Raw genomic sequence first — 25,779 nt, 5'->3', positions numbered from 1 at the left:
GATCGAGATCTTCAATAATATTTATTGTTGATTTACAGTGATTTCCCCGAAAGCGGGTCTACACAATCCCCTTCGGGCGAGGCCATATCTTTGACTAATACTTAATCGATCCGGTCCCTCATACTACGTCAGTGGTGCGGCGATGGAATTAGTTTATTCATATTAATCATGAAAAGTTAAAATGCAAATGCCTGTGGAGTACGTTTTCAATGTGGCCCGGATAGGCGCTCTGACCAGGTACTTTATCAACTATTGGATCCGATTCAGGGGTTCATTTTCTAGTTATAAGGATATGATGCAGAAAGTCGACAAATTGAGCCCATGTATTGTATAGAAAGCGGCCATAGCTTGTTTCCACATCAGTTTAGCTACCAAGCAGAGTATCTGTACAGAATATCGGCCACCAGGATCAAGATGATTGGGCATCAAGTTGGCCGCTCGGCGAACTCTCGGGCAGGGGAACCACTAAATTACCTAACGAGCAACCAATGAGAAAGCCGACCGCCAAGACTTCACCGAACGCACAAAAACCGAAATCTCTGCCCGGATGACTCAGCCACATCGACCAATCACAGCCCCCAATGTTACGTTTCGGCCATGTTACAGCCCCTTGCAGCACGGCCAAGGATTGTCTCATCCATGCCTAATAGTGCGCCCCCGGAAACTCAAACGTCATGGTCGTAGCTTATCTTCCCCAGTCTGAGAAGGAAGACCATGATGATCATCCGCATCTAGAGCCGCATATCTCCTCGTTCGCCGGCCGGCTCGGTGGTAACCAGGATTTTGTCCTTGACCGGAATGACCCCAGGAATGTCGAATTGCTGGAGAAGGTGCCCGATGCGGCTCCGTGCATGACGTTCGCCGAGATCTTCGATCTGAAGGGCTTCTATAGTCTAGATCTATGGAAATTCGCGATGCTGGAATGCGTCGGTAAGATCCCAATCCCACGTCACGTTCCAGGACCCAGTTGAGGGTTTGTGCGTTCACCAATGGCTGACACCTTTCTTTTCATAGCGAGTATGATGAATGTCTTTATCTCCTGTTGGGTTACTACGCATCCCATGGCGGCTACGACCTATCCCACGGCTGGGGCTGGTATCTATGATACCGTTACCTTTTTCTCGCCGCTGTTCGGAGGCATCACCAATCTCCTCATGACTCCACTATTGATTTACACCTTTGGCGCGTCGAGTGGAGGCCATATCAGCCCGACCATCACAATGGCGTGTTTCTTTGCGCGGATCATCTCCTTCCCGCGGATGATCCTATACATCGCTGGGCAAACGCTGGGCGGTGCTCTTGCGGGATTCGCGCAAAACACGGCCTACGGTAACCGGAATTTTACCGTAGGAGGATGCCACATCGATACGAGCTTTGTGGCACCGAAGGATGGTCTGGTCATTGAGTTCATGGCCTGCCTGATTGTGATTTTCCTGGCTTTCGGCGTCGCCCTTGACCCTCGTCAAGCCAAGGTCTTCGGTCCTGCCGTTGGCCCGTGGTTTGTGGGTATTGTTGTGGGAGTGGTATGCTGGGCAACCGCTTTCACTCGCGAGGGATACATTGGAGCGAGTAAGTACCACAAAACCAGGGGATGAGGGAAGAAAAGGAGACCCCAAACAAGTAAAAGCCAAAAAGAAAAGGAAACCATCAGGGGGCTTTTGGAACCAGTTAAATAACCTTTCTGCAGGTCTTAACCCGGCGCGGTGCTTCGGGGCCTATGTGGCGTCGGAATTTCCCACTTATCATTGGATCCACTGGGTGAGTCTCCCGCCTGAATTATGATCTTCGATGGGGATTATGAATCTCTTATCAGGAGTGTTTGTACTGACCTTACGTAGGTTGGACCATTGGCGGCCTCTATCGCGCACGGTCTGGTGTACTTTGTTGACCCACTTTGGACCGAGACGCGGAGTTCGCCGTGATTCGCCGCTCGGCCGTCCTTATCTCTCGGAGGCCGCCCCTGGCCGATTGAAACCACAAGGTTTTGTGCATGAATTACCTAACATTTGAACATATAGCTATAGGCCACTTGATGATTTGTACAGTACATCAAAAAGGCACAGACACGCATAGATAGACATAGATTTCGAGCCCCTGATAGGGTCCATGAGCAAATTTGAGTGACTTGCATTTACACTAATCAGCGTTCGATGCGCAGAACATAATTCCTCAAAAGTAGGCTACGAGGATAATGATACCCCCTTGCCACTTGTTGAGGTATAGGGCTAGCTTGATATTCGAAAAGTCATTGTGCGTTTAATGCCGAGAAAATCCAGAGGCATATCGAAGATTTAAGCCACAGCTACACACAACCCGCCCACGGCACAGTCAACACAGCACACAAAATGATCAAAGCAGCGATTTACTGCTGAAAACAAACCCGAACGGAAACGCTAACGCTTGGAATGAGGGGAATATCTGGTCAAAAAGATAAAGAGGAGAGAGCATCCTTGGAAGTCCATACATAATGCATGGACAAAGTATGTTATATCAACGCCCGATGAGAAGCACATCAACGCCGCTTAGGAAAAAGACACCTGTGTTCACTTTGAGCAAGAAGTCAGCCTCGCTTATCCCAGCTCGGTGCAGTATATAGTTCATATGAGGCACACAAGGCACTAAAACTAAGCTAAGCTTTCTTGGTGGCGCAAAATGAAGGACGGCTCTATTTTCAGTAATCAATCGTGCCTAACCTGTCATTCGAGTCGACAACCCTAAAATCAGCGTTAGCAATTGAAAAGGAGCTAGAGTGAAATGATTTTCGAGATTCTTACGAATATTGTTTAGTGAGAGTTCCCTCCCCACCCTTCGACAGGTCAATGTTGAACACGTAAAAGTTCCCGTCACTGGTCACGACCATCACCTGAGGCGTATTATTGCTCATGGCAACCACACTCCGAAGCGGACCAGTGTTACCGGGTACAGCAGGTCCCTGCGACCGGGGCAGCTTGATCCATGCAAAATCCCGTGCTGGCTCCCACATCTCACTGACACCCTTGGGGAGATATCCGCCTACGCGAGCAGCAACGGCCCCTCCTACATTTTGAGATGTTCTTCGAATCATCCCGATCAGAGTACCATTGTGCTTTCTGGCTGCCAGGTCCGGGTCACCGGTCTCATCTTCATCTTGCCCACTTCCAAATGAGCTGGCCCCAATGCTGGCATTGCGACCGACTGGTGAATGCGCCGAGGATGCATCAGATGACGGCCCTTGCTGGGCCAACTTGAACAGATGGATGGTTTCCGTAGACGAAGAGACACAGAGAAGTGTGGACGTGGTGTTGAAGGACATGCTGAAGATTCTGGAAGGCATGGAACCACGTCGGAATTGGTATAACTTATGACCATCAGGGACCGAAAAGACACGAATGATAGTTCCCTTGTCCGAGGCAGTCGCAAGTAGGGTCCCGTCGCTGTTTAGAGTGATACAGGCCAAAGGCGACCGATGAGCTTCGATGACGTTTATCGCTTCGAGCTTCTCTGCATCGAATATGAGCACATCGCCGGTAGTGGGCGAGACATGTGTTGTCCCAGGTGGAGCATGGGCCGGTTGCTTCACCGTCGCAGGGGCTTTTTGGGGGAGAGGGTATGCCATATAGCAATTATCCGATGAGGGTGCCAACGCACAGATGGCTAAAGGAATATTAGCGAATGCTAGGGGGTAAAAAGGGTGCCAAATAGAAGATACCATGCGGGTTGGGTGATGTATCAATCGTGGATAAAAGCTTCATCGTCTGGATGTCATAAAGGTAGATCTGATCTTCCAGCACGATGACAAGGCGTTTGCGATTCAGCTTCACGGCCAGAACCGTTGTCGGGAACGTCAATTCACATATTGTACACTGGCGCTGTAAACCAAAAAAAAAAATTTATCAGATGCTGATCAGGTCTTCAATGTACGATAGCTGCCATGCCGCAGGCTCCAACGAACCTTGGTGTTCGTGATCTGTAATCGCCGAGGTGAAAGAATGAGTGCCACTAATGAGGTCGAAAAGAGCATCTCAATCACCGCAATATTCCCTTCTTTGGTTTCATAGCTCTTAGCAAAGGGTTCCGTGGTGAATATGCGGAAGCCCTTGGCGGTGGCTGGCTGACGTCAATAAATATGCTCGCTTTGAAGCTACCTCGTACCCGACCGGGTAAAGGGGGAGCTTACCAACAGCCAGGTAGCTGTAGTCCTGGTTGAATGTTACGAAGTTCATCGCCATCTTGGAGAGGTTATCAGTGGTTGTTGATGGAGTTGGTAGATATCAAAGCCGCGGTGACCCCGCTTGGAGAGAGGCGCGTGATGGGGCTAGGACAGCAAAGAGTCGCCCGTCACCGGTTGTGTCATATCATTGCCTCTCGATCTCACAGGTGAACAAATTGAAATGAACAAAGGTGTGGAAGGGAGCAAGTCTGATCTTTGAAGAGTCTTTAAGAGAACTTCGTCGTCGCAAGTGAGAGGTCGCCGGAGGGCGCTTGGGCCACACCTTGATTCCCCACCGCCCAGGAACTTCTTATCGATAATGAGGTCGCTCCCACTGATTCCCCCTCACACACTTTCAGGTCTACGATATGGCTCCAAAGCCACGATCGGCTGTAACGGAGGCCACAAAGGCCGACAAGGATGCAGATGCAGTCATGGGGGTATGTGTATGGAAGTCCCACAAGTAATTGCCCAGCTAACTAGCTTTGAAAGACAAATAACAGTAGTATCGCATCCAAGCGTAGCGTCGAGATGATCTACTACCCACAACCCCATTTCTATCGTTACTTCGTGAAAAAGCCTCAACGACGGCCGCCGATGATCAATCGTAGCTATTGGTTACGAATGTACACTATGACAGAGACGGTGCGACAATTTATTGCGAAAGCACCTACGGACAAGCCTAAATTCGTCCTGAACCTAGGATGTGGATTGTGAGTGTTGGGTGGAGTTCATATGGGAGAGGTGTAAATGCTGAGAGATGGTCGTAGTGACCCATTGCCGTTCATACTTCTCAGTGAGGAGCAAAAGTCGACGCGTAGTGGACATACTGTATTCGTCGATATCGACTATGAGAAGCTCATGGTTCAGAAGAAGGCTGCCATCCGCCAGACTAAGGAGATCACTCAGGTACTTGGGGACATAGATTTCGGCTCAGATGAGGATGTGATACAGATCAACAGCCCTCGTTATCGGGCCGTGGGATGTGACCTGAAGAACCTCAAGAAACTGAATGAGGTGTTGCAAAACAACATTCTGCCATCTGCTGACTGCTCTGTGCTGTTGCTTGCCGAGGTATCCTTGACGTATATGGATGTTCAGTCGGCGAATGAGGTCATCAAGTGGGCTTCCAAATTAACCAATGGTGAGTTATACCTTCTGTCGATCTATATTGATGTAACTCCAAGGCTGGCAACTAGCTAACGTTGGGACTTACAATTTCTTAGCTGTCCAATTCTGCATTCTAGAGCAGTTTTCCCCCGACGGTCCCGAGCACCCATTCACAAAGACCATGATGGCGCATTATAATAAGCTAAATGCACCATTGCATTCCATCCATGAGTTCCATTCACTGGCGGAGCAGGAACAACGATTCAAGAATGCCGGGTGGGCTTCAGCCCGAGCCAGAAGTCTGTGGGATCTGTGGTCTGACAGTTCTTTCTTACCGGAGTCAGTCCGGACAGAGCTGGATTCGTATGAGGTGTTCGATGAATGGGAAGAATTCGCGCTCTTTGAGTCGCACTACTTCCTGTTAATTGCATCCAATATCCCTGAGAGTTGCCAGAACACCAATGGTCATCCAAACACGGCCGATGATTTCTGTAGAACGTCTAACGATTTTGTCCTGAATGCGCATTGTCCTCCCAACAAACGTGGCCGCCGGCGATATGGCGCAGTTGTTCCAGGTGGCAAGGACAAGGATATCGTTGGACACCATGGGGGGCAAGGTGAACAGGCTCGGTTGGCCTCAACGGACGTGTATAGCCCGGGAGAAGTTGACGAATCAGAGAATGCCTCTCCGTCGCGTGATATCCCCACACGAATGTGCCACACCATCACGCCACTGGATGACATTACAGGCGACTGTCTCTTGGTTGGCGGTAGGGCGTCACCGGGCGCTCCATTTGATGATTGTTGGTTGCGACAGGACAATGACTGGCAGCAGATCTACTCTTTGCCGGAGCCAAGATTTCGGCATAGCGCCACCAATATTTTAATTGACCATGGCGCAGGTTCTGTCCTTGTATATGGCGGCAAAACCAAAGACAATGCTATCCTGGACAGCTGGTTACTCTGGAATAACAAATATGAACAAGGATGGCAAAAGGTCGAGACAGTTGGCGGTACTCCTGAGGCTCGCTTTGGGGCGTCATTTGCGAAAATAGATGGTACTTCTGGCATTTTGTCTGGTGGCATCGGAAGCAACGGAACCATCCTAGAAGATATCTGGACATGGAGCCTTTCACAGTGCAGTAATGGATCTTTGCAGGTCAAACTTGTGGACCTCACCCAGTGTGTGCGAGAAGCTTCGCCGCATCTTTTCAAGTACCTTCCCAGATTCGGAGCCACGGTCAACAACACATCAATGGGACTGGTCATTGCTGGAGGTATTATCCCCCGCCAACTACTTCCAGCGAGGATGGGAATCCTGCTTCTGAATTCGAAACAGATAGTGGATCCGTCGAATATGACGAGTCTATGCAGCCCGACCCTTATCTCTAAAATCGGGCTGGGAACCGCATCTGCAGAACCTAGACCCTTGCTTACCGGCCATGTCGCCTGCTCGATTGGCGCGGATCAGATACTGTTCCTCGGTGGCGGTGCAGTCTGTTTCCCACTTGGAACCGTTTGGACTGAAGGAACATGGCTATTACAGCCCCAGAATTCAGCAAAAGAGAACTCGTGGGCAATCGTGAATCCAAAGAAAGACACCTCTGGGAATACAGTCTCTCAAGCCTCAGGAAATAAACCGCGTCACCTCGTCAACAAGAAAGCGAAGCAACCCATGCAAATCCCACGGGTCCAAATCAAAACGACTGCGCAATTCCAGCAGATTGTCGCCAATGGCAAGCCAGTCGTTATCGAGGATTCAGATATTGGGCCATGCACAGAGATTTGGACCCAGGATTACCTCACCAGCTCTGTCGGCAATGATCGCAAGGTACGGCAGCTACCCGTATCACACGGCAACTTGTGCACTAGCTGACGAACATTTCATTCGTTTTTTATAGGTTGTTGTGCACGAAGCCCAATCAGAGCAGATGAATTTCCAGGAAAAGAATTTTGCCTACGTAAGTAAGGGCTTTGGCACCTTTCTTAATGAGGTTCATGCCGGTGGCCGTCAGTATCTCCGATCGATCTCAGCAGAGCAGCCATCTAAATTACCGGCAAATTTGGCTACGGATTTCCCTACTCTGCAACATGATTTCAGACTTCCCAAATGTCTGAGTTTGGTCTCAGATAATGTCCACAGCTCCCCATTGAGGATCTCGGGGCCGGTCACGATGTGGCTACACTATGATGTGAGTACATACCCTAGGTCCTAGGTACCTTCTATCCCGTAGTACCGAAAACGCAAACCACCCCACTTGAACCTGCAGGGATTTGAGTTTGAAACACGCATCATTAAAAATATGGAGGGGGGGGGGGGGGGAAGGATAACCAAGACACCGTCTATCAGTACCAAATCTCACATCAATCAGGTAATGGCCAACGTGCTCTGTCAAATCCGCGGCGAACGGCGCCTAATACTGTTCCCACCCGACGACGTCCAACACCTCCACATCCCCCCCGGTGCCTCAAGTTCCACCGTCGACATATTCCAAACTGTCGGTTTGGACACACCCGCGTCTATCCCAGGCACCTCGCCACAAGAAGCCATCCTACGTCCGAGGGACATCCTGTTCATCCCGCCGTTGTGGTTACACACGGCATGCTCGGCAACAAGCGAGGTCAGTATCGCGGTGAACGTTTTCTTCCGTAACTTGACCAAGGGGTACGCCGCTGGTCGCGATGTCTACGGTAACCGAGATCTGCACGCCTATGAGAAATCAAGACAAGATCTACAACGTTTTACTCGGGCCTTTGATGGAGTTCCGCCTGACATGACTCGCTTTTATTTGCGACGACTAGCGCAGGAATTACTGGATATTGCGGACCAATGATCGGCCTTGTTCGGGCCAGGGTCTCGCTTTTGTGAACCGGATTTTTAAGATTTTTTGTTAAGTCATAATGATTATTTTCCGGCCAAGATGGATTGATGATCAAACACTACGCGAGGGGCCTGGCATGACCCTGTTGTACCACTCTGGACGAGGGGTGGCCCTTGTATTTAGGCACCGGCTTTAGGATTAAGGGCGAGTGCCTGGTTGGGCCGCACACCGAGAGGAAGTGTTCGGGTTTGGGACTGAGTTTGGGAATCTTCTGCTGCACGTACCCAAGTGGATCACGTTGGCGATCCGGGGTTGGCCCCTCAGTGTACATGTACAAGTCTCGATTTAGAAGTATGTCGAGGGTACTTTTGTAGAGGCTTGAGAACATAGAAACCAAAATAGATCCTGATAACCGACGTACATTGAGTTTCATATTGAACCATGGAACCATGGAACCCAAGTCTAGATCAAGATGATAATCTAGGAGGCAAAGTGCGTGATTATCATGGGCTGTCAATTCCGTGCGGGGGAAGTCAAAGGGCTTTGTGTGGAGGTGGACGCACAGACTGGCTAGGAATCTGGGCCCGAGAAGACAAGAAGTTGGGTCAATGTTTAGAAATCTCATCGTCATCGGGAAACAAACCCCGCCTGATGATTGGTGTCCATAGGGCAGTCGTCCATGGAAGGCTCAGCAAACCTGTTAGCGTGGCCTATCGTTGTGGGGAGTTGAGAGGGGAAAACCGGGGAGAGTATCCGGCACATTATGTGTTCCCGTTGAATGGGCAGATAAGTTACGCGCCGGCAAGAGCAAGAGTGGAGTTGTATAGTGGAGACTCTGGGCGGGGCCGGGGAATACGGATGACGATGATAAGTGATGATGTTGACTTTCGCTGGTCGCACCGAATGAGCACTATCAGACCGATCAGCTTGGCGCATCGTTCACTCCATGCAACTGTGCATGCACCGAGAACCGTACTCGAATCGTACTATATCGTTCATTCATACGCCGTCGCGCAGTACATCACCCGTACCGTATATCCTTCCCCCCTCTTCCCACAATTTAACTTCTTCCCATCTCCTTCAACCTCCAATACTTTCCATGCCAACGCATTTGTGTATCGTGCCATTCATTCCGGTTCATTCCTGATCCCTTGCGGCGGCACCCTTATCAGCGGCGTTTGACTGGTTGTGAACCCTGGTTCATTTGTCTCTGCTTTCCCCCCCCCCTTCGCATTCTTCTTCTCCCAGTGGGTCGCTACCTGATCTTCCCACTCCACCCTATCATCGCATCCTTCATTTTCTCTCTCGCACCAGCTCTCAGACCATCGCAATAGTTTCTGCTTGAGAAAAGACGTGTAATTCTCAAGAAATCGATGGTCCAGAGTGTCCCGAGTGATAGAACTTCGGTAAAGGATGGAATCGTGATCTCCTGATCTTGCGCCAGCCGAAAACTTGTTGAATGCTTCTCAACTTTTGTGATTCTTCGAAGAAAACTCTAGTCGAATCTCATAATGGCTGCTGTCATCATTCAGCAGCAGCACCCGTTGGGCCGCCCCACCACTCCTCCTATCTCTCCAGCTTTAAAAGTCCACCGATCAAGCCCCGTCCCGAACAAGCACCTGCCGGTGTGCCCCACAGGCCCGTCTCCAGCGGATACTGCCCGACCGGAATCGCCAGTGCTGCGATCGGACCATGACCAGGTTTCCTCGCTGCTCTACCCCCCGTTCGGCTATCAAACAGTCTCGAGTCCGCCGGGCTACAGAGTTTATGGCCTTGATGCACGGGAATTGGCCGAAGCGCTAGAGCATCAGGCATCGCAGCCTTTGCCTGAACCTATCCACATGTACCCATGGCTCCATGGACTGAACCCCGATAACCACATCCAGCTGGGTTTCTTCTCCAGTCGCAAACGCTCGCAGCGCAAGCCTCCACATGTCTGGCGCGGCATTACAATCGTCAAGGTAGGGGGTGACCTCTCGAAAGCTCGCATTAAGGGTGCTGTAGCTCCGCATGAGGTGATCTCCGCGACTTCACGCTTCTTGATGGCCGACCCGCCAGAGGGCTTCTCCGTCCGAAACTTTCAGATTCAAACGGCCAAGTTGGCTCCATTGTCAGACATCGTCGTGTACGGAGAGGATGGCGTTGATAGAGCTGAAGTGCTAGCCGTTGCAGAGGAGTTTACCAATGCACAAGCAGCATGGCGATTTAAGTATGATCCGATGCAGGACCGAAAATCATACAATACTTTCGTGCTCACAAGTAAGTATCGTTGATCTTCGTGTTGGATACCAAAAGCAACTGATACTGATTCCTGTGTAGGCAGTTTTTCAGAGTTTGAGAAAAAATGCGCGCCCTGGGTCGCCGTCGATTCCCGAGGCCGACTCACCGGCCAATCCATGGACTTCAGTACGTTCTTCCGGTGCTGTGATCTTTGAGCTCCAGTTAACAGTTTCACAGTCCAGTGGGAAAGACAAGAGATGTGCGAGATGTCCTCGGCCTCGGAAATCTCGGAGAATGTCTGGCTCGGACCGACTCCTGAATACATTTTGAGACCTGGCGAATGTTCCGCACCCAGTCCCAGTCAGTTCGATCTCCTGATCGAAGCAAGCGATCTTGCAAGCATCCCCGGTCCTCGTTTCCTAGCGACTATCGACCAGAAGCTGGAGTCAAGCACACAATTCATTGAGTTCCCGTCGTCTGGGTCAATTGTGCTTCCGTCTGGCAACACCCGTGAAGTCGAAGATCTAGTAAACACTCTCCGATGGATCTATTATCTGGCTCATCCCGAGCCTACCGAGGTAGCAGATAGTGATGGTGATATTGCGATGCGACACAACAAAAAGCCTTGCCGAGTTCTGATCCACTGTGCTGATGGATATACCGAGACATCGTTGCTTGCAGTCGCGTACTTCATGTTTGCTGAAGGTGTTCCGGTCTACGACGCGTGGCTTAAGCTGCACTGTGAGAAAAAACGAAACTTCTTCGCGTATCCGACCGATGTCGCATTTCTCAGTCATATTCAGACGCGTCTTTTGCAAGAGAGCCCTGTGAACAAGTCTGGGCACCCCACAGATCTGACAGATCCAAACTGGTTCCTGAAGATGGACGGCTCTTTGCCTAGTCGAATTTTGCCGTACATGTATCTCGGCAATCTCAGCCACGCTAATAACCCTGAGTTGTTGTGGGAACTGGGAATCCGACGCGTGTTGAGCATCGGCGAGGCTGTTTCATGGACTCAAGAAGAACGCGACGCGTGGGGTGAAAACAACTTGCTTTACATTAACAATGTGCAAGATAATGGCATTGACCCATTGTGTCAGGAGTATGGAAAGTGCTTACAGTTTATTGGTAAGTGAATGCTCCAGGATGAGGTACTTTCTCCTGGGTGGACTTTGGCTAATTTTCTCAATAGAGCACGGAAAGAACGATGGTACTGCAACCTTAGTTCACTGCCGTGTCGGTGTTTCCCGTTCTGCCAGCATTTGCATTGCAGAGGTCATGGTGGCGAAGGGTCTAAGCTTCCCAAATGCCTACTGCTTTGTTCGTGCTAGACGCCTTAATGTTATCATTCAACCTCACTTGCGCTTTGTGTAAGTCGGCCCGAATGACAACCCTTTGTTGCCTAACTAACAATGATATCTTAGCTATGAGCTTCTCCAATGGGAGGAATACCAAAACCAGCAACGCAAGCTTCCCAGACTGCGAGCTGTAGAGTGGGCTACTGTCTGCCGTGAAATTGCACTTCTGAACAAGCCATATTCGCGACACTAGACCAGCTTTGATGTCAACTTCAAGTTCATCCCCGTGATCAGGCACTCTTCATTCTTCTCTCACCTTCTTCATTTTCTATTCATATTCTGTTCATTTCTTTTTCTTTTGTTGCAGATACCCGGGTTTTCTTTCCAGGGTAACGCCCCGCTGCTACGGTGCACGATTTTACACACGACTTCTATGAGCGGGACGACTTTTAACCGGATTTATTTTCATGACTTGGCGCTGGCGTTGTGGGGAAGGTAGGATGGAAATGATATCTCTATCTCAGTCTTTTCATTCTTGAGTCCCCATTACGATTACTTTTATTCATATTACATTCTGATGGGGGTTTATGGCTACTTTATGAGCTCTTACTTTCGGCACAGCTTTTATTATTTCCTGTGCCTTATTTTGATCATTTTATTCCATTCATTTCTGCTCCAGACCAAATACTTTCGAGCGTTTATCCCTAATCTTCATGAGTTAAGCTCATGTTCCCTTCTACTCGACTGCCACATGGCATTTTAACCTTTTTATTTCTCTCATATTGGATTATTGGCATATATGGTTTTTGGTTTTGGGACGCCCATGCACATAGCATGAAGACCAGGATCATGGATATTGATGGAATTGGATGTCGTTGGACTTGATGTTAACATACGTAAACAGCAACTAGTGCTAGAATTATGATGCTATGATACGCTCGCTATGGCTCTCAGCACCGCTCAAATACTCTGTAGAGACCCTTTAGATCTGCAACTTCCACAACACCCCGCAGCATCCGGGATGTAGCGACCAGTCGAGCACGAAGAGCTGGGAAGATAGTATATTCCAGCATTTGAACCATCTGCGCGCGACGAGTAACAATAAATGGGTCTTCGGCTGTTGGATTAGGATGATCGGAACCTTCATCACCTGCTCCAGGCTGAGTAGGCGGAACTGGAAGTTGTTCGGGGGTATAAAAGGCCGCAAGCTCACGCAAAAAGGTGCGGAAACACTCTTCTTCTCCAGTCCAATCCACATAGGGGCCCATTCGGAGTAGGAATCGAGGAAGTTTGGCTAAGGAAGGGACATATCCCTTCAGCAGCAACGGGATTGTGAGCAAATCTCCATCTGCGCTGATTTTCATCGAGAAATACTCGTCTAGCATCTCGCGGCGTTCAACTAGACTCCGTGATACTATTTCTGCGGCCTGAGAGAAGACTTTCTCAGCTCCCTCGTCAGAGTCTTGGCTATGCTCTTGCCGTTCTGCTTCCGCTGCAATGTTCAGCAAATCAACCAATTTCGGCGGTGGATCAAGGCGAATTGTGCCGAAATTGCCAAAATCTGTCAGGCCGACTTGGTAGAAGAATTCATTACAGGCGAGTCCATAGTCGACGAGGTAGAGTTTGACTCCAGACTGTATGGCCGCCAGGCGTCTTCGCTCGTCTACAAGACCGACATAGGTATGCGACGCGAACATCTCAGTTAGTGTATTGTGCATATCGGAACGAACAGCACTGCGTAGGCTCTTGACGGATGATAAGGCGATACGAAGCGGCTGGCGATCTGTAGTTTCGTATTGGAGGCCATCATCCAAGACAGAAGATGGTAAATTGTCGGCCTCGGTAGATGCATCAGGGTGAGGGTGAGACGGAGAGGGAGCGAGCATAGAGGTAATTTTACGGACTTTTGAATCCGTTCTGATAAGATTGTTTTCATATGGCTTTTTGGATGTGGCTGGTGTTTTAGGCGTAGCAGTGGTCTTTCCATCTGCTGGACCCTCGCCAGCTAGGTCACGCTGGATAGACTCAATATGTTGTACACCAGGTAAGAGACTTTGAGTCAGGAATGTGCGACTCGAGTCAACCTGAGCTAGCTTGGATCTTATCTCACCGCAGACCATCTCGATTATTTCATCTTCATTGAGGAAATTGACTTCACGTTTAGTCGGGTGCACGTTGACATCGACACGATGGGGCTCGACTTCCAAATCCAGGTAAACGAAAGGGTGTCCACCCTTGGGTAGAAATGCGGAATAGGTTTGCTCAACGGCACGTTTTATAGCAGTTGATTCCACAGCACGGTGGTTTATGAAGAGCAGAATGGTAGTCTTTTTAACGTGATAATTGGCGTTGGTAGCTAGACCCGACGCACGGAAACCAAGCTTTTGGTCTGACGACTCGAATTCTACCAACTCGTTTGCGACTGCGCTACCATGAATTTGGCGAATCCGGTCGACTGTATTTGCGGCAGATGGAGTTGAGATGCTCATTCCAGAGTCACCATGCTTTCGACACGAGAAAGCAACCCCGGAGCAGTGCACTGCATATCTGCCAACGACATCGAGGATTTTGGCGTACTCTTCGCTTGAAGAGCGGAATGCGCGACGACGACTGGGAATATTGTAGAATAAATCTTCCACCTTTTGTTACTCTTAGTAAAACAGCATCAGGAGTTTAGCGTAGATGTGTACTCACTGTAATCTGGGTCCCTCCACGCCCCGCTGTAGCTTTTGGAGCTGCATTCTGCCCGGGCTTCGCGGGAACCAGTTTTCCTTCTCCATAATGTGCTCGCCATGCACAACTAGAGCCTGCAGTCTTGGTCGTCACCATCAAATGAGCAATATGGCTAATACTTGCCAATGCTTCACCGCGGAATCCATAGGTGCCGATAGATGATAGATCCTCAAATTCCTTGAGCTTGGACGTTGTGAATCGTTCGCATAGAATCGGAAGATCTTCACGCTGGGAGATGTCAGAAATTCGTAATCAAAGATTGTCTCAAGCCATCGACATGCCAGACCAACTTACATCAATCCCATGTCCATTGTCCGTAATCTGCAGCAGCTTCAGACCTCCATCCTTGACAAGAACCTCGATGGATGTGGAACCTGCATCGACAGCATTTTCGATCAGCTCCTTTAATGCATGCATTGGGGCAACGATGATCTCGCCCGCGGCGATCTTGTTGACGACATTCGGGTCGAGCGCCTAAGAATGATGAGTATTGTTCTTGGCAATGCAGTGGTGGGCAAGAGGAAGCTCGTACGTACCTTGATTCGCTTCGGCTTTGATGGTTCAGATGCGCCATTCTCTTCTTCTACCGGACGCTTAGTTCCACGTTGATCAGGCGAATCGACTTCCATTGCGGCTTCCATACTGTTCAAGACGCCCGGCGCGCGTTGGAATCGTGAAGTGGAGAAACAACGCGGAGCTAGAATTTGCGATAAGGCGATAACGGCCGCACTTATCTCATTTGTGTGGAGAACTCCCGCCCTTCGCTCCTACATCTACTTGGTCGATATCGCAGGTAAACCTAACATAAGCTTCACTGCTAATTATGTGGTAGCTTTTTTGTAACATTGAAAAGCTATCCATACCTGCATAGGTGGTTGTTGTGGTCGGATATATGGCATCCACCTGCAAACATGCCTCACCTAAAGGACGAGGAGCTAGGAAAGAAAGATGACGACCACCGAATCCCACCAGCACGCTCTTGGCAACTGCCTCAGCTTTCAAATATCCCGCGCCCTCGAAGGCTCATTACTGCTCTGATTGGTCTCGTGCTAGTCTATCAATTCTTCAAGCACATGCCAACCGACCTAAGGCCAGCCCGTGAGCGATATGACCCAGCGATTGCACGATTCAGAGAGCAGAACCCTGTCCCCCCCTCCTATAAGTCCACAGTCCCCTGTGGTATCGCCAAACGAAATTCCGTCAGATTCGGAGACACAAGGAAGCAAAGATAAGGGTAAATTATATGATGGGAAGATTAAGCTCTACGAGCTGGCCAGCTCGCTGCCCCCGGATAAACACTCGGAGAATATGCTCAGTAATGCTGTGCTGTTCGCTGGATCCAATCTCCACAGCATCGCGGACATGCTACCTTTAGCTTGTCGAATGGCACGCGAGCAAAGAAATCATGTCCACCTAGCCCTATTCGGCAAAGAAGAGGTTTCGGTCGAGGGAATTAAGCAGGTGAATGGCATTGTGGACTCTGACTGTCCGATCGTATGGCATGGTGTGTATATTCCGCTCTATATGGGTCACAGGAATTGAATTGCTCAATATTAACCACGACCGCAGACTGTCGACCTGATTATGCTGCCCAGTCTACTGATGATCGACTGGCCCGGTCTGTCAAAGGGGGTCTCGGTTTCATTCAGACCTACATCGCCCCAGAGGTCATTATTACCCAAAGTAAGGATTGGGAAGACTCTTTTTTCTGGGGAGGACTGAAGCGCCATCTATGGGAAGTTGGCATTTCCCACATTGCTCTTCCGACCACCTCCACGGATCTCATGTGGATAGCATCCATTGATAGTACTGCGCTTAAAGGTACACCGTCTCTTTCAGAAACGCTTATGACTGAGTTAAACTAATCCTTTTTGTGATAGTCTGGAATGACATTCGTGTCGACATCGTTGTCCACGCATCCCAATCGGCGGGCTCTCTTATCAGACTTCTCCGATCGCTAGACGCTGCTGATTATCTGGGATTTACACCCAAATTGACAATAGAGCTTCCGCCGCAGATAGACCAAACAGACTTACTGGGGCAACTGAAGGACCTATCCCAGTTGAAAGAACAGATCACGCTTCGGCGGCGTATTCAACCGCATTTTATGGACCCTGTCGAAGCTTCTCTTCGAACGGTGGAATCTTTCTACCCTCTCAACCCGGAGGTATCTCATGTGCTAATGCTGGCTCCGAACACCGAAGTGGCACCATCGTTCTACCACTACCTGAAATACAGCATTTTGGCCTACAAACAGTCTGCTCGGTCTTCGTCATCCAAGCTCCTTGGAATATCTCTCGAGCTTCCATCTACCAAGCCTACCATCAAAGACGAACCTTTCATTTCGCCGCTCTCAGAAGTCAAATCGGGATTCATTCCCTCGTTTCTCTGGCAAGCTCCTAATAGCAACGCAGCAATGTACTTCGGAGATAAATGGGCTGAATTTCATTCGTTTCTTTCACATCGCCTTGATATCTCGGATTCAAAAGCAAGCATCCCTTCTTCAGAAAAGCTTGTTTCCACAAGATATCCCTCCTTTATGGAATATTTACTAGAGATGATGCGGGCCAAAGGATACTATATCCTCTATCCCTCGTTCCCCGGGACTGGGGCCTCATCTCTGGTGACGGTTCATCAAGACTTGTCTCAGTCTCCAGAAGAGTTCGTCCATGAGACAAAACCTGGAGTATCTGGGGACAAGGACGTCGACGACATTGAAATGGTGCCACCGGGGCAAAAACCGAATCCAGAATTGACTATTATGACCCTATTTGACACTTTTGACCAGGGTCTTCCAGACATGGAAACTTTGCCTTTACTATCATTTGATGGAGAGCAGTTGACCCAAGAAAAGTACAGTCAACAGACCAAGGAGTATTCTCAACAATTCCGAGCTCACTACGGAGGTTGCTCGAGTAATCAAGAGGGCGCTGGATTTTTCCCCAATGATCTATTTTGTCTGGAGTGATGATTCATGGCTCAATTGATTCAATACCTAGGTACAGGCATATTACATAATAACTTATCCCAGGCTCTCAGGTTACGCTAAATTTAGTGAATATCTAGTAGTCTTGGAATAAGTAGCCCTGGAGGCATCCACCTAACAGTAGCAGCCAGGTCATTTCCAGAAAAATATGAGTTCATGACTACTGTCGCATCTGTTTACCTTACAAGTCAAATCTTCGGAACGAGAAGTCTGAAAGGAGAATCGATTGCCGTGGATTCTCAATGACATACTTGTAGCTCCTACAGTAAACAGCTACGTAGTAATCTGACTGGCGGCTACCCAATCTCTTGGTCACAGGTCCGCCAAAAGAGGTTACAATGATATTGCAAATAGTGGTATTTGCACTGATACTACCCAAGCCTTTTAGCAATGTTGGCGATCTATCTCTAGATGAACCTGTAGAAGGGTGTCGAAGCGTGATGATCGGACCAAAAACAATGACGAGGGCTTGGCATGATTACATAACCCGAAGCTGCACCAGCTCTCTGCGTCTTCATCATGAACACCAGCTTACAATCAATCACTGCACCACCCTTCATCTGCAGTTTCCTATTTTCATTTTCGATCCTTTCATCTTGTGTTTGGCTTTCTGTTCCTCGCGCCCCCCGTTCATTCAACCTACGTCCACTTCTAAACTGGTCGCCTGATATCGTCAGAGATGCCGAACGAGGGCGAACGGCCAACCACCGCCGACAAGGGCAAGGGCAAGGTTGATGATGTCCGCGAGCTAAATGGCAAGAAGCCCCAAAAGGACGAGAAGATCCCAGCAGAGGGAAAGAAGAAGGATGACGAGCCACAAGAAGGTAGGTCGCGACACCAGAGCGGAGGAAAGCATCTGGCCTCTGCCACCCATTCCTTCGGTTCCAGGACCCTGCGGCTAACGTTATTCAAGAGGAGCTCAGCGAGGAGGACCAAGAATTGAAAAATGAGCTCGAGATGCTTGTCGAGCGGTTAAAGGTATGTCTACTCCCCAAGCTGTCTAGGACCACCAATGACGCCAGTGCTCACACTGCCTCTTATAGGAGCCGGACACCACCCTCTACGGACCTGCTTTGGATGCCATCAAGAACTTCATCAAGACTTCAACCTCTTCCATGACAGCTGTTCCGAAGCCCCTCAAATTCCTCCGACCGCATTACGATGACCTCGCAGAATTGTACGAGAAGTGGACAGCGGGCTCCGTTAAGGTTAGTTTAGCCATCAAATTATTCATTGACAGACTCTAACAAAGCACTTGGCATAGGACTCGCTAGCTGATATGCTTTCCGTGCTCGGTATGACATACGGAGATGAGGAGAAGCTGGAGACGATCAAATATCGCCTGTTGGCTAAGTCCGAGGACCTTGGCTCCTGGGGCCACGAATACGTTAGACACCTGGCGCTGGAGATTGGACAGGAATATCAGAACCGATTGAATGCAGAGAAGGAGACCCAAGATCTGGTAGACCTTGCATTGTCGCTGGTTCCTTATTTCCTGGGTCACAACGCCGAGGCTGATGCCGTCGATCTTATGAGTGAATTGGAGATCATCGAGGACATTCCGCGATTTGTGGACGAGAATACATATGCTCGAGTCTGCTTGTATATGGTTAGCATGGTTAACCTGCTTACCTATCCCGAAGACCAGCAGTTCCTCCGCACAGCTCACGAGATTTACGTTCGTTACAACAAGCTTTCCCAAGCGATTGTCCTTGCAATCAGATTGAACGACATCGACCTCATTAAGAGTGACATCAATGCCACTACCGACAGAGCCCTCAAGAAACAAATGGCGTTCCTGGTCGCCCGACAGCAAATCTGGCTTGATCTTGACGAGGACCATGAGGATGCCGACTCTCTGTTGGACTGTCTGAACAATACCTCTATCCCAAACCACTTCAAGTCCCTCGGCAAGGAGCTTAACATTTTGGACCCCAAAATGCCCGAGGACATTTACAAGACCCATCTTGAGAGCAGTCGCGGAGCAGGTCTCACAAACCTCGATTCAGCACGACACAATCTGGCCAGCGCCTTCGTCAACTCTTTTGTGAACGCCGGCTTTGGTAACGATGATATGATGATCGTTGAGGGTGAGAAAGGTCCGTGGGTGTGGAAGACCAAAGATGACGGCCAGCTTTCTACGACAGCCTCATTGGGTATGCTTATGCACCGGGATGTTGAAGAGGGTTTGAACAAGATCGATAAGTTCACCTACGCCGAGGAGGACCAAGTCAAAGCTGGCGCTCTCCTCGCGACTGGTATTTTGAACTCCGGAGTTCGCTTCGACTCCGATCCCGCTCTTGCTCTCTTGAGTGACCCCGACAACCTGGAGTCAAAGAGTCGGCCCATGCGGCTCGCATCTATTATGGGTCTTGGTCTCGCATATGCTGGCTCAAACAAAGAAGAATTGTTGGATGTCCTGCTCCCGATTGTCGAGGACACCTCGTTAGACATGCAGCTGTCTGCCATGGCAGCAGTCTCGCTTGGTCTTATCTTCGTGGGATCATCAAATCACCAAGTGAGCGAGGTGATTGCCACAACACTTATGGATGAGGATCGTCAGAAGCAACTGAAAGACAAGTGGACCCGCTTCATGGCTCTTGGTTTGGCTTTGCTTTACTTCGGCCGGCAGGAGGAGGTTGATGTCGTTCTTGACATCCTGAAGGCGATTGATCACCCCATGGCGAAGCCCACCTCAGTGCTCGCATCAGTCTGTGCCTGGGCTGGTACGGGAACAGTGCTGAAGTTGCAAGAACTCCTTCACATCTGCAATGACATTATTGAAGAGAAGGAAGAGAACAAGGGAGATGAGCTCGTTCAGTCATATGCTGTTCTGGGTCTGTCGCTCATTGCTATGGGTGAGGATGTTGGCCAGGATATGATTCTCCGCCAGTTTGGCCATCTCATGCACTATGGTTCCAGCAACATTCGTCGGGTCGTGCCCCTCGCTATGGGTCTTGTCAGTCCCAGCAACCCTCAGATGAAGATTTACGACACACTCTCTCGATACAGTCACGACAACGACAACGAGGTCGCCATCAACGCAATCTTTGCCATGGGTCTGTGTGGTGCTGGCACCAACAATGCTCGCCTGGCCCAGCTCCTGCGGCAATTAGCCAGCTACTACCACCGTGACCAGAACGCTCTATTCATGGTCCGCATTGCTCAGGGTCTCCTTCACATGGGTAAGGGAACCATGACTCTCAACCCATTCCACACCGACCGGCAGGTACTTTCTCGTGTCTCGGCGGCCGGTCTCCTCACAGTACTTGTGTCTTTGATTGACGCCAAGCAATTTATTCTCGCCGAACACCACTACTTGCTCTACTTCCTTATCACAGCCATGTTCCCGCGGTACCTTGTTACTCTTGACGAGGACCTGCAGCCGCTTACCGTTAACGTCCGCGTGGGTCAAGCTGTGGATGTCGTTGGTCAGGCTGGTCGGCCAAAGACCATCACCGGATGGCAGACCCAAAGCACTCCGGTGCTGCTGTCTTACGGTGAGAGAGCCGAGCTTGAGGATGAGCAGTACATTCCTCTCAGTAGCACACTCGAGGGCTTGGTCATTCTACGCAAGGTAAATGCTCTAAATCAATATACCCCTTGATTACTTTCTTCTAACACAGTATCTAGAACCCCGACTGGGAAAGCCCCGAATAAACTCAATGAGATGTCGATTTATCTCCGTTGCTCGCTTTTGGCGAGTCTCTTATCGTAGTCGGGTCATCATTGTATTTAATTTTTTCAGAACGACTGAGGAATAGCATGGAACTTATTTTTCTTTCACTCTTGCATTTGATGCGCATTTGGTTCGTCAGGTGGGCTTGGGCGGGCATCATCTAGACAGATGTCCGAGTAGGCTAACACAATTTGGGGGTCTCTTTTATGGTGCAGCCTTGTCTTGGGCTTCTACTAGAAGTATAAGATATCAAAGCTTGATGGGGAAAAAAATTCCCTGATATTTCTATACGGTTTCAATTTGTCGAATGCTCGAAGTCGGCAAAACCCCGTATCTCGAAGTTGATACCAAGGTACCTGTCCAAAAACGGAAATAGGGTATAGGGCTCTGAGCTTATCACTTTTTTTTGTCTCCGCATCACTTTGAACGTCACGTTTTCCAGTTCCAGCTTCGTCCTTTTCGCTTTGAATAATTTACGATCCAAAAGGCTATTAGTCGACCCTAGAACCTGTCGCCATGAAACTCGACTCAAAGGCGATCCGCTACCTCACCTCTGAAGATTTCCGGGTGCTTGCCGGGGTACTTATCAGCCCCTCCAAACCGCTATGCGTAGCATTGCTCAAATGTCTGATCCGATAGCTAATAGACTTCCTCTTGCTTAGGTTGAAGCCGGTAGTCGCAACCATGAAGTCGTCCCTACGCCGCTGATCGTGCAACTTTCCGGCCTCCGAGGCGGCAGCGGCGTGCATCGCGCTATTTCGAATCTAGCCAAGATCAACTTGATTGCCAAAGTGAAGAATGCAAAGTGTACGTTTCCCCTGGGCGCATAGACATTGGAAGCGGTGGAATAGTGGCTCATACCTTTTTGCAGATGACGGCTACAGACTTACCTATGGTGGACTGGACTACTTGGCGCTGAATGCGCACCAGAAGCAACAGGCTGTCTACTCAGTTGGCAACCAGGTTGGTGTTGGTAAAGAATCAGATATCATTGTGGTCGCACACAGCAGCGGAGAGCAGCGTATTCTGAAAATCCACCGCCTGGGTCGTATCTCCTTTCGAACCGTCAAGACAAACCGCGACTACCTACGACACCGTAGTTCAGCATCGTGGATGTACATGTCCCGACTGGCTGCCATGAAGGAATTTGCATTCATGAAGGCCCTCCGTGAGAACGGTTTCTCAGTCCCCGAGCCCATCGCTCAGAACCGACACACTATTGTCATGAGTCTGATTGATGCGTTCCCGCTCCGCCAGATCTCCAAGGTCCCCAATCCACAAGGATTATACTCAGAATTGATGGATATCATCCTGGAGCTGGCACGATTTGGTCTCATCCACGGTGATTTTAACGAGTTTAACCTGCTCATCAAGGAAGAGGTGGATGAAAATGCCAAAGAGAAATACACACCGGATACTAAATTGGATGATGTGGCAGATGAGGATATCCGGCTGGTCCCGGTTCTCATTGATTTCCCTCAAATGGTGTCTATTGACCATGTCAATGCCGAGATGTACTTTGACCGTGATGTGAACTGTGTTAAGCGGTATTTCCAGCGCAAGTTCCACTTCGTGAGCGATGTTCCTGGTCCGACATTTGCCCAAGCAAGAAAGAAGTTCTTGAAGAACCCTGGCAAGCGGCTGGATGTGGAGGTCGAGGCTTCAGGCTTCTCAAGGAAGATGGCGCGCGAGCTTGAGAAGTACATGCAAGAAGTTGGTGTGGACGGGGACGCCGGTTCTAGAGAAGACGGTGATGAAGACGAAGAAAGCAGTGAAGAAGAGGAAGAGGCTGATGAAGAGTCAGGTTCGGAATCAGGGGAGCCTGACGAGGAAGACAAGCAACCAGAGCAAGACGACGAGGAAGTCGGCGATAGCTCACGACGACTCGAGGACTTGCATGTGTCGGGACCATCCGGGCAATGAAGCAAAAAACAAAACTTAGTGCATTAATGACCATGAGTTATGAAACTAGACTGTAATATAAACAATTGTGGCATTCAAAATACTCGTGAAACGAACAGTTTAGATATTGAGACTTGCGCATTTGGTCACAAGAGATACAGTACGGAGGGTAGGATGTAGGGCGGGCGGGGCGGCCACCCGCGCAATTATTCCGACACAGCAAAAGATTCACGACTCGGACCGTATCTCATCCAACCCCCAACCCACTTCACCATGGTACGCAAAGCAATTGCAACTTCCAAGACAGGGCTCAAGCAGTCTCTACTGCCACCTGTCCAGCGCAAACAGATTTTTCTGTACGTCAATCCTCCATCCGCAAGACTCAGAGACACCAAATTTCAACCACTCCCGAGCACCGTACCAGCACGAATACGGACTCCTCCCGCGCTACAAAGAACCATTGCAGGAAAGACAGACTAACCATTGAACTTACAACAGCCCTGAATTCACAATTGCCCTTGTCCGAACCCCCCATCTCTCTCCTCGCTATGCGCAATTTCGTGTCCCTCTCAACTTCAACAAGCTCGACATGCGCGACTACCTCCAGCGCCTGTACAATGTGGGTGTCGTCAGAATCCGCAGTTACATTGAGCAGCAGCCTATTACCCGAGTAACACGAGACGGTCGCACCCTGGGCCAGTGGCGACGACCAAAGTCCGAGAAGCGGATGACTGTTGAGCTGCGGGATGAGTTCGTTTGGCCCCAGGAGCCACAGGATCTGAAGAAGTACGTTGTTATCCTCTACATTACTGGTTTACTGGGATACAACATGATCTCGGTCATGGGAATACTGCCACTTCCTATGGACTTTGCGATACACCCAGTTCAATGCACATATTCTCAAGTTCATTCGCTAATAATTGCTTCAACTAAACAGTTGGGAGAAGGAGGCCTGGGACTCAACAAACAAGGCCCAGCAAGAGGCACAGAAGGGTGGTGCCCAGAAGGGTGATGCATCCCAGAAGCCGGATACGGTGCTGCGTGAGGCGTTCGAGAAGCAGGCGAAGGAGCTGAAGGGTGACAGGCAGTCTTGGCAGCCAACTTGGAAGACATTGGGCCTTGATTTCGCGCATAAGGAGTTTGTTAACACCAAGGGCGGAGGGTTCAACAATCCCAAATGGATTACCCTGCCGAAGAAGCGTTGAAGACGCCTCAAGTGTCTGGTGACCTGCATTTGCATGGTTCGTTTTAACTTTATTCTCCGTGCTGGATTTTCTTTCTGGTGGAAAACTCGGTGTTCATGTATTCTTTAACAATTGTCTTGTCTTTGGGCCTGTCTCCTGTATATTATATTGTGGCCTAAGATTTATAGATCTAACTAAAGCCTTGCTCAGGCCTAACCAATCATGGATTGTTCCAAACGTCATTCTTCAAAAATGCATCATATTCTAATATCAGTGGTCACCTAGATATCAGCATGAAGGAGAATGTCTCTAATTTCTTGGGACAATTCTTACCTAGGGCTACTTTTGATGTGCCGTACGTTCAGCAGACTGATCCCGTGATCTCTGCCGCGAGGAATTAATTCGCCTCGTTGATGCCTCATCCATAAGGCCTAAAAGCGCCCGCGGCTTCAACCATCTTAACTTGTGATTGGCACCGCTTTTCCCTCTTATATCTCCATCTTATCAAAATGGCCGCCCCCGCCCCCACCAAAAAAGACCTTCACTATTGGCACACGCAAGTCTAAGCTTGCCCTGCTGCAAACCGATCTAGTGCGCGCGGCTCTCCAGAAAACACACCCCGAGTATGAATTCAAGACCTTGACCAAGGAAACTGCCGGAGATCTCAACACCACCATTGCCTTGAAAGACTTCACCTCAAAGAACCTGTGGACCGAAGAGCTGGAGGAATTGATGATCGGAGGCGAAGTAGATTTCATTGTCCACTCTCTTAAAGGTAAATCAGCATAAATATATTGCCTCGCATTATCATTGAACCCCGCGCAGACGATGCTAATCCAACTCTCCAAATGCTAGATGTCCCTACGCTTCTGCCCGATACCTGCACCTTGGGCATGATGATGCCCCGTGAAGATAGCCGAGATGTCTTCGTTGTGAAGCAAGGGCTTCCTTACAAGTCTCTGGCAGAGCTCCCCGCCGGCTCCGTTGTCGGAACATCTTCCATTCGCCGCACGGCCCAATTGGCACGCAAATATCCTCATCTGAAGGTCCAGGATATCCGCGGAAACATTGGAACCCGCCTGTCGAAGTTGGATGCCGAGGATAGCCCGTATACCTGTGCCATCCTTGCGGCGGCTGGTCTGCTGCGCCTGGATCTGCAGGATCGCATCACTCAGTACCTTGACTCGAAGAACAGTGGAATGCTCTATGCTGTTGGACAGGGTGCTCTGGGAATCGAGATTCGCAAGGAAGACACCCTGCTAAAAGAAATGTTAACCAAGATTGGTCATGCCGAGACTACCTTTGCTTGTTTGGCTGAGCGGAGTCTTCTGCGCACCCTTGAAGGAGGCTGCAGTGCTCCTCTGGGTGTTGAGAGTGAGTGGGTAGAGATTGCAGGATCAAAGAAGCTGCGCATGCGGTCTGTAGTCGTTAGCGTCGACGGTCAGCAGTGTGCAGAGGTCGAGGTTGATGGCGATGTGGATTCAGCTGAAAGCGCCGAGACTTTTGGTGTTACAGTGGCCAAAGCCTTGGTGGAAAAGGGAGCTGGCGCAATTCTCGAGGAGATTCAGCGAAACAAGGTTGTCAAGGAAAGTGTTACTGTTTAATTGACAATAACGAACAAAATATTAGATAGACTGGGATGTAACTATGCAAATA

The 25,779-nt window shown here is 49.6% G+C and overlaps 10 protein-coding genes across 10 annotated transcripts; 8 read left to right on the top strand and 2 right to left on the bottom strand.

The window, feature by feature from the left end:
* Window positions 1-674: 674 nt before the first annotated feature.
* Window positions 675-1,922, top strand: N7484_009525 (uncharacterized protein; the record flags this gene model as incomplete). The annotated part of the gene is made up of 4 exons (XM_057119912.1): window positions 675-930; window positions 1,015-1,569; window positions 1,688-1,758; window positions 1,839-1,922. The coding sequence occupies 4 exons, from the start codon at window positions 675-677 to the stop codon at window positions 1,920-1,922; spliced, it is 966 nt and encodes a 321-aa protein (XP_056969467.1).
* Window positions 1,923-2,671: 749 nt separating this feature from the next.
* N7484_009524 (phosphoinositide binding protein ATG18) lies at window positions 2,672-4,208 on the bottom strand (the record flags this gene model as incomplete). Its single annotated transcript, XM_057119911.1, has 5 exons — window positions 2,672-2,714; window positions 2,775-3,633; window positions 3,689-3,848; window positions 3,932-4,086; window positions 4,157-4,208. 5 exons carry the CDS (start codon window positions 4,206-4,208, stop codon window positions 2,672-2,674), a joined length of 1,269 nt encoding a protein of 422 aa, XP_056969466.1.
* A 349-nt stretch (window positions 4,209-4,557) lies between these two features.
* On the top strand, window positions 4,558-8,133 carry N7484_009523 (tRNA methyltransferase PPM2; the record flags this gene model as incomplete). Its single annotated transcript, XM_057119910.1, has 6 exons — window positions 4,558-4,629; window positions 4,682-4,902; window positions 4,987-5,333; window positions 5,416-7,130; window positions 7,201-7,491; window positions 7,672-8,133. The coding sequence occupies 6 exons, from the start codon at window positions 4,558-4,560 to the stop codon at window positions 8,131-8,133; spliced, it is 3,108 nt and encodes a 1,035-aa protein (XP_056969465.1).
* A 1,499-nt stretch (window positions 8,134-9,632) lies between these two features.
* On the top strand, window positions 9,633-11,892 carry pps1 (tyrosine/serine/threonine protein phosphatase PPS1; the record flags this gene model as incomplete). The annotated part of the gene is made up of 5 exons (XM_057119909.1): window positions 9,633-10,380; window positions 10,441-10,527; window positions 10,579-11,469; window positions 11,534-11,711; window positions 11,766-11,892. 5 exons carry the CDS (start codon window positions 9,633-9,635, stop codon window positions 11,890-11,892), a joined length of 2,031 nt encoding a protein of 676 aa, XP_056969464.1.
* Window positions 11,893-12,589: 697 nt separating this feature from the next.
* On the bottom strand, window positions 12,590-15,013 carry N7484_009521 (mismatch repair ATPase MLH1; the record flags this gene model as incomplete). The annotated part of the gene is made up of 4 exons (XM_057119908.1): window positions 12,590-14,278; window positions 14,334-14,600; window positions 14,667-14,846; window positions 14,909-15,013. The coding sequence occupies 4 exons, from the start codon at window positions 15,011-15,013 to the stop codon at window positions 12,590-12,592; spliced, it is 2,241 nt and encodes a 746-aa protein (XP_056969463.1).
* A 270-nt stretch (window positions 15,014-15,283) lies between these two features.
* On the top strand, window positions 15,284-17,340 carry N7484_009520 (uncharacterized protein; the record flags this gene model as incomplete). Its single annotated transcript, XM_057119907.1, has 4 exons — window positions 15,284-15,517; window positions 15,543-15,876; window positions 15,942-16,193; window positions 16,253-17,340. 4 exons carry the CDS (start codon window positions 15,284-15,286, stop codon window positions 17,338-17,340), a joined length of 1,908 nt encoding a protein of 635 aa, XP_056969462.1.
* Window positions 17,341-18,037: 697 nt separating this feature from the next.
* N7484_009519 (proteasome regulatory particle base subunit RPN1) lies at window positions 18,038-21,018 on the top strand (the record flags this gene model as incomplete). The annotated part of the gene is made up of 5 exons (XM_057119906.1): window positions 18,038-18,182; window positions 18,272-18,336; window positions 18,402-18,566; window positions 18,623-20,935; window positions 20,992-21,018. 5 exons carry the CDS (start codon window positions 18,038-18,040, stop codon window positions 21,016-21,018), a joined length of 2,715 nt encoding a protein of 904 aa, XP_056969461.1.
* Window positions 21,019-21,553: 535 nt separating this feature from the next.
* Window positions 21,554-22,960, top strand: N7484_009518 (protein kinase RIO2; the record flags this gene model as incomplete). Its single annotated transcript, XM_057119905.1, has 3 exons — window positions 21,554-21,616; window positions 21,700-21,844; window positions 21,909-22,960. The coding sequence occupies 3 exons, from the start codon at window positions 21,554-21,556 to the stop codon at window positions 22,958-22,960; spliced, it is 1,260 nt and encodes a 419-aa protein (XP_056969460.1).
* Window positions 22,961-23,212: 252 nt separating this feature from the next.
* On the top strand, window positions 23,213-24,144 carry N7484_009517 (mitochondrial 54S ribosomal protein uL23m; the record flags this gene model as incomplete). The annotated part of the gene is made up of 3 exons (XM_057119904.1): window positions 23,213-23,295; window positions 23,438-23,725; window positions 23,877-24,144. The coding sequence occupies 3 exons, from the start codon at window positions 23,213-23,215 to the stop codon at window positions 24,142-24,144; spliced, it is 639 nt and encodes a 212-aa protein (XP_056969459.1).
* A 272-nt stretch (window positions 24,145-24,416) lies between these two features.
* N7484_009516 (uncharacterized protein) lies at window positions 24,417-25,727 on the top strand (the record flags this gene model as incomplete). The annotated part of the gene is made up of 3 exons (XM_057119903.1): window positions 24,417-24,500; window positions 24,685-24,898; window positions 24,979-25,727. 3 exons carry the CDS (start codon window positions 24,417-24,419, stop codon window positions 25,725-25,727), a joined length of 1,047 nt encoding a protein of 348 aa, XP_056969458.1.
* Between the last annotated feature and the right edge of the window lie 52 nt (window positions 25,728-25,779).

This window comes from Penicillium longicatenatum, assembly GCF_028827895.1.
Source record: "Penicillium longicatenatum strain IBT 33135 chromosome Unknown contig_6_segment0_segment0, whole genome shotgun sequence".
NCBI lineage: Eukaryota > Fungi > Ascomycota > Eurotiomycetes > Eurotiales > Aspergillaceae > Penicillium > Penicillium longicatenatum.
This window is presented reverse-complemented; position numbering and strand designations above follow the sequence as displayed.